We start from the raw sequence: 7,496 nt of genomic DNA on the forward strand, positions 1-7,496 counted from the left end.
GTGAAGGGATTATATTTTAATCTCCTACCTTTAAGTCACAGCAACAATTAACACAAGAATTATTCCTGGGCTTCTTTTTTTTTTTAAGAGAAAATTACAGTAAAAAAAAAATGGCTCCTGTAACCAGAAGCCGCAGTTGAAAGCAAGGAGATAATACAGAGCGTTCAGTCACATTTCTGAACAGCTCGAGGCACAGGAGCAAAAGCACGTACTGAGAACAGAAGTAACTTAATAAAAGCACATGAAAGCATACTAAGAAGTTTTTCTCCAATTACGTAGCTGGGACCAATACAGTAGAACTTCTCTTACCTTTCTCAAAATAAAATCACTTTTAAAACACTTTCAACAAAAAGACAAAAGATCTAGATGACAGAAACAGAGTAATCCAAGACTATTCACACATTGAGTTTATTTAATGTTTAGAGTAAAACCAAATCTAGACCAAAATCAACAGCAAAACTGCCATTGCTTTTTATTAACAACTAGCGGTCCCTTAGTTTCACAATTCGACCTGTATCTATGTCTAAGCATATGAGCATACTTATGCGAATTAATACAAAGATCAAGAAGGAAAACAAAGCTAAAAAAAGGGTTAGCATGTAGTACTGTACTTCTGTCAAAACGTAGCTGTTACTACACATGACATCATCTTTTAAGTTAGTGCAGAAATATTGTTATTTGTGTTCTGGTTTAAATATTGTTATTTGTGTTCTGGTTTACCAATTATAATTTTCACTTAACAAAAAAATCTTGATTGTGAGATAAGTTTTGAATGAGTTAAAGGAAGGATAAATGCAAATACTGTAACAGAAATATCTGCATCAGATAAGGTTAAAAGGTAGCATATAGAAAACCATAATCCAAGTTGACTCTTGAGATGATGTTAACCTATTCCAAAATTCCATAAATGCTAAAGAACACATCCTTTTCTAAGGGTAAGTAAGTTTACAAATACAATATTCAGAACAATAATCAATGACTTGTTCAATGGGTTGCAAGAATAAACTGTCCTGATTCCTTTCTGTTAGTCAGTAATTGACATGCTGCTTGATCTATTGCCTTCTCTGAAAGATAAATAAAATTCAATTTAAGAAAGGAACAACCACTGGGAGACGTAAACGCACTTGTTCGCAGCACCTGAGTCAGAACCAACACAAGTAGCTTACAAAGTTCTTTTCAGACAACAAAACTATCATGGAATTTCACGAGTTTCTAATAGAAGAAAAGCTGCTGTTTTCACCAGACTTTGTAGATACTGATTTCTGTAAATCTAATTGATCTTTTAAAGCCACTTAGATATTCTTTACGGATACTGATTCGGGGGGGGGGGGGGGGGAAGAAAAAAAAGTTATTAATCTGAAGTATGTAAATAATCCCACTATTACAACGGTAAATCCTTAAATACATGCTTGAGTGCCAGAAATTAAATCACAGATAACGTGTAAAATGCTTTTCTGACCTTTGGAAGCTTGAAAAGAGGACACATTTTCTTATAAAACCTCCTTTTCCACTCACACCTCTATATAAACCCAGTCCTTTCTTTCCATGTCCCCAAACAGTCTTTCCATTTGAGCTCAAAACATTCCATGCGTGCACCACACAATAAATTGTTTTATCTTGCATCACTCGTTTTTTTTCCAGCACACTATTCAGTAATCCACTTCTCCTAGGACTTAGGCCCATATTCCAAACTGTGAAGCCACAGTTAGCACATCTTAAATACTCTTTTATAAACTGCCAGAAAATTGCCTTTTTCTCTCTCTTAAAATACATAAATATGTATATAAAAAATAGTAGGTAGATCAAACTTTGGATGTAAAAAACTCCACCTTGACTACTGTCCTTTTAAAATAGGTAAAGGTAAGAGAAATGCCTCATCTGGAAACTAAAAATAGCATGAGTAATTTCTATCCTCTTTTCAGATTTTGCTATTATTCCCCTGGAATATAGCGACCTTATTGGCTTTGCTTATATAAGTGGTAATAGATTACCTAGCTGGAATTTTTCGCTTAAACAAGCAATTTTATGCATATTTTATGCTAGACTGATCTTTCTGCTCTCCTTTTTATATTCCAGCTTTCACACATGTAATCTTCCACACCAGAATTCTCTCCAGCCACATAAGCTCAAGATGCACGCCACACCAAATACTGAATCGCCACGCGAATCACAGACAACCAGTTCTTTTGCTTGAATACACTAATCAACCCATTTCCATCGAGCAGACCTGGGTCAGAGCTCACTTTCATGCCAGGGGTAGCAGGGAACGTGGCCCCTGCGCTGCACCATAGACCTGCTCAGCAGCCACAACTGCAGCCCAGGACCTTTCCCTGCCAAGTGTCCTTCACATAAATCCATCTTGGGGGCCAAAGGCTGTGGACACGTGTTGTTAGGGACAGCAACATCAAACCTGTCTGAATGGCCCCCTGCGTATTTTTGTTTTCCCCCATCAGTGAAGGCACATTTACCTGTTGTCTTTTTTTACAACGAGTGTTCCCAATGGGAAAAGGCAGGAAACACTTCTTTAACCACTGATCTACATCCAGCTTCTTCCTTTGAGGGCAGAGTCCCAGTTTGTAATAGACTCTCACTCAATTTTAAAGGCAATGATTCCAAAAAGAGTCAGAGTCCTCGTGCATCTGTTGTCTAATGGTACACATACCGACGACACATTCTATGACATTTAATAGGAACATCACGCAGGTTATTCCTAAGTGACTTTCCATGTACGTGGAGTTACATTAGAACACTACAGATGGTGCAAACAAAACAAACACTGATTTCACTGAATCCAATACTTCAGTCATGTAAGCGCTTAAATTAAGTGGCCAAAAGACAGGAGAAAAATGAAGTACCTGGACTAAAAAGGAAAAGTACCAAAAAGAGAAAAAAAGAAAAAAGAAAGCTGTAGCATATCTAATAGCCTAGCATTAAACAATGTTCTCCAATTTCTCTGAGTTCAGGCCTTCATGATCCTTATTTTCATTTTTACAAATTTTAAAATTAAAAATACGCCCTCTTTCAGAGCATGCTCCAACAACAGAAACCAATGTGTATAGCAAATAAAATCTGTATGCAAGCAGTGGGACCTCAAAAGTGCCATTTGCACCTTTTTTTTTTTTTTAATTGGATCACCAACAGTGTCAGTATCATGAACATCACATTTCATGTTTTCACAAGGTCAAGGACAAATTAATCCAGATGCAGTCCAAAGACCGATGTTGCATATGTAGTTCAACCCATCTTATTAACAATACCCTCAAACAATCCCCAAGGAAGCATTCATGAAACCTTTTTCTGTACAGGAAGATTCTGTCACACATTATTAAACATCATTAAGAACGGTCTCCTGTGACGCATGGAAAATCTCAGCCAAAAAGCAAAAATTCAGAAAAAGGATACTTCTGTTACGTTTAGGAAAATGAGCAAATACTAAACATTGTGCAAAAGAAAAAGACTTTATTTATTTTAATACCGCATTTGATTTGAAAATTTCAAGCACTTACGATCAGAAAACCAAATGGAATTCTGTTTTCCTAAATGCATCTATATTCAGCATGGGAGCCATTAATTCTTAAGAGAAACCAGAAATGGCTTTTATGATCTAGCTACTGCTGATAGCCTTTTCAGCCAATCCTTGTTTGGGTTTTGAGTAATCCCAAGGTCTCCTGTTCTCTGTATACCCATATAGCTTCCGCAGTGCCACACGGGCAGCTTCTTCCTCTGCAGCAAGCAGTGTTTCACCAGGACCTTCAGCTATAATCTTCTTATCGCTTGGGAAAAAAAAAAAAACAATAAAATGAAAAACATTTTCATCATAAAATCCTGAGCCCTACTGTGTATCACGAATAAAGGCTGCTAGATTTTTTTCTCTCCAATGTCTGTGAATACTGAAGGTAATTGATATGTACATGAAAATGTAAACATTTCCGTTGGGCTTTCCTGCAAAGGTAAGTGATTGTATATTCAACAATGGAAACTCAAATCAGAAATGCATCCATTTCCTGGAAGAACACTACTCTGTTCATTTAGATGTCTAACATATCACTGATTCTTTACAGTATTCAGTTTGTTAGCCCTGTTAAAAATATGCAAATTTATTATTCTGGTTAGTTCAAACAAGGACGTGAAATGCTTCTGTCTTTTCTCCTCCCCTGGTAAGAAAGCATTTTAAAAATTCCTCAAAAGGATTCACAGAAAATTTCTCCATGTTATGAAGCATGTACTCAGCTCCATTTAATTGACATCTATGGGCACTGAACAGGAACAGTTCGTGAAGGTACACCAGGGATTCCAGAAGAAAAACGAAGTTCCTTTCTTTTACATAAGATAATAAATCTTAGAAGGCATATAAACCAAACCAAAGCTTGAGAAATCAGAACAAATTAAGGAATCTTCTCATGCATTTATCCACAAAGCAACAATGATGTGGGGTTTGGGGGAAGAACGTCCTGTCCTGCTCCAGAGGAACAATGTCACCCCCGGGCAACAGACCAGGACAGGCACTGACCATGCCTGAGACAAGTGCACCAGGGACGACTGGCACTTCCTAAGTCTTATCTGGATACAGACACTCCTCTTGCCTAGTTTACAGTGCCTGTGATTTGAAAACTGAAAAGCTTCTCTGGAGTATAAACTAAGTTTCTCTTCAATCCCACCTCCCTTGATGTCTACGTCTCTCTAGCCTTCCCTAAGCCCTGGACACAGCTGTGGTCCCTCCAAAGCCATTCGGTTTATGCTATTCGCAAAGTTCCTACGTCAGGTCACACAGAACATACACCCAGACTCTTTGTTGTGTCCAACGCAGACTTCGAAGACCTTTAGTCAGAGACGGTCTTTTTATGCATCATTACAGCAAGCTATTGCCAGCGCTTAAATGGCTGATTTCATATGGCAGTCACTCTAAGGTTTCCCTTCTGTAATAACTTGACCAAAGAGCGCGAGTAGAAAAGTAAAAGACCATCTTCCCTCCACCCCTCTCCCCCAGCTTAAATCCATTTCACTTTTAATTAATATTGTACTAACCAGTACAACCCAACGAAATACAGTGGCAGAACTGTGCTGACTCCCAACTGCCTGGTAATTCTTGGTTCTGGAGAGGGGATATTCCTCTTGGTCAGTTCTTCCACTAGTAAGCCCATAGGATTTACAACTTGCCAGATCTCAAACAGGTCTTTTCCAATCAGTTCGGGAATAAAAAAATCCTAAACAAAAACATTTAGAAGTTACAATTAATGGGAAAGGTAATAAAGGCTCTAGCTTCTGGTAACTGCTAATAAAAATACAATACGACGAGGCATTAATACAGTTGACAATGAATGAATGATGAAACCACCTCAGTGCTCCGCCACAGCTAAGCACAGCCAGACAGTGCTGCTATGCGTGGCAGCTCTGGTTCTGATTTAGCCACTGACGGGTTGAAGGGACTGTGCAAACCCACAGGACTTTCACCTGTTCAAACCACTCTCTTGCCTGTCAACTGCTACTGGCTCTTACAGAGCCCTCTGAGTGGGCTGGTATCAGAAAGAAGATTTTAACAAACATTTCTCCATTGCAAAACTAGAAATAAGTGAAAAGGATGACTGAAAGGACAGTAGCTGCTAAAAATACTTTGTTACACTACATTTTAATTGACCATTTTTGTATCTTTAGGTGTTTGCACCCCTACATGCAAAGCCTATGACCTCAGCCCCTGCTTTATATAAAATGTTTTTTTAAAATTGAAGATATGTGTGACCTTACATGGAACAATTTCATTATTTGATAGTATAGCACATGGAATATAAGGCTTTCCCTTAGCAAGTGTCAGCAAATACTAAAACATCACCATTATAAACCAGAAATATATGACTTTATGTACTTGACCAGCCTGTGCTTCTTAAAGAAAAAAAAAAAAAACACAAAACCAAAAAACCCACAACCCCAAAAACCACACCCAACCACCACCACCACTCAACAGATCTCACTGTTAAATTGTCTTGTTACAGGTATTGTCAAACCTCTGCCCATGTCCCCGGATCTCTGGCCACCAAGGCACAAGAAAATATTTAATATTTTTGCCTTTTTTTTCTGTGTAACTTCTGAGACCCTTAGAGGTTATTGTTTTCAGTGCAAAAATATATGATAAGTAACGACTTACCCTGACAAAGATCCCCGTTTTCTCAGGCCCGCTGCTATCGAGCAAGGCTCCTATCACAGCAAAGAACGTCCTCTGTAGCACATCTGGTGGGACGGGAAACTCTTTGCAAAGCGTCAGGTCCTGTATAGACAGGTTTTGAGCCACGTAAGAAACAAGTTCCCGACTGGTAAGAAAATCAACAAGTGCTCCTATGCCCTTTGCAGGTAAATCTGGGTAGGCACCTTCAAAACACTGCGTCAGGTAAGAACGCGAAAAAGACATCCCTTGTGCAGCGAGTTTACTATTGTCTTGTAGATGAAGAACAACCGCTTCTTGGTCTAGCCCAAGTTCTCGCCGTCTTGCCTCTTCACTTTCAATGTAACAAGAATTAACAAATGCAGTCTTGAGAAGATCCAAAGAAAAATTTTCATGTAGGCGGTGGCTAAAAGCTTTTATCTCTGCATGGTAATCCCAGCTGGGCTGCTCCGAGCTACAGACACGGAAAAGAAAACAAATTCAGAAACAAAATAAGAACTTTCCCGTACCGCCAGCATCGCGCCTTTCCCATGGTCGAAAGGAAATGAAAGATGGAATTGGTTTTGAAGATCAAAGCCAGTGTTTAAAAGCCCCAGTGCCAACCGCAGATCTCCTTCCGTTAACGCTGCCGGTTCGGCATCGCCGCTTGCCGGCCACCGGACGGGCCCCCCACCACCTTCAAACCTGGGCTACGCTGACCCGCGCCGCTAAAACATCCTGCTCCAACGGGCGACGAGAAGGTGCTTAAACATTCTGACCTCACCTATTTCCCGGCCTGTGGCACTTCCTTCCCCCGAGCCCCGCCGACACCGTCCCCGCCCCCGCCGCCCGCCCCCTCCTCACGGCCGGGCCGGCGCTCACCGCCGCTGCGGGGGCGCCTCCAGCCGCTGCTGCTCCAGGTAGGCGCGGAGCCACCGCTTCTTCTCGCGGGGCGGCGCCGTGCTGAGCGCCACCCGCCCGGCCCCGGCCCCGGCCCCGGCCAGCAGCCGCCGCGACGCCCGTAGGAGCAGTCGGGCGGCCATGGCGGCGGGTTCAGGCGGAGGAAGGGTCCGCGTCTTCGGGACTCCGGGAAACACGGCCCGCTCCACGCTAGTTCCGGCCGCAGCGTTCCTGACCGGGGACAGTTCCGCGCGGACCAGAGGCGGCGGAAACGACCCTCGCGACTACAGGTCCTGGCGGGCCGTGCGCCGCGCCGCGCTGCATGCTGGGAGCGGCCGCCGCCGTGACGCGGCTGTGATGGGGGAAGGCCGCCCGCCAGACACCCCCTCCCTCCGGCCCGGCGATGGGAACCGGGGAGCTGCAGCGCTGGGGCATTGCGGGAGGGGAGCGGGGACCGGCGGCC

The 7,496-nt window shown here is 42.3% G+C and overlaps 1 protein-coding gene across 1 annotated transcript; it reads right to left on the bottom strand.

The window, feature by feature from the left end:
• Window positions 1-3,439: 3,439 nt before the first annotated feature.
• MRPL44 (mitochondrial ribosomal protein L44) lies at window positions 3,440-7,196 on the bottom strand. The gene is made up of 4 exons (XM_068407077.1): window positions 7,016-7,196; window positions 6,140-6,608; window positions 5,026-5,204; window positions 3,440-3,773 (listed from the first exon to the last, which is right to left on the bottom strand). Exons 1-4 carry the CDS (start codon window positions 7,174-7,176, stop codon window positions 3,605-3,607), a joined length of 978 nt encoding a protein of 325 aa, XP_068263178.1. The 5' UTR covers window positions 7,177-7,196; the 3' UTR covers window positions 3,440-3,604.
• Window positions 7,197-7,496: the final 300 nt, after the last annotated feature.

Source organism: Nyctibius grandis, chromosome 8, assembly GCF_013368605.1.
Source record: "Nyctibius grandis isolate bNycGra1 chromosome 8, bNycGra1.pri, whole genome shotgun sequence".
Classification (NCBI taxonomy): Eukaryota; Metazoa; Chordata; class Aves; order Nyctibiiformes; family Nyctibiidae; genus Nyctibius; species Nyctibius grandis.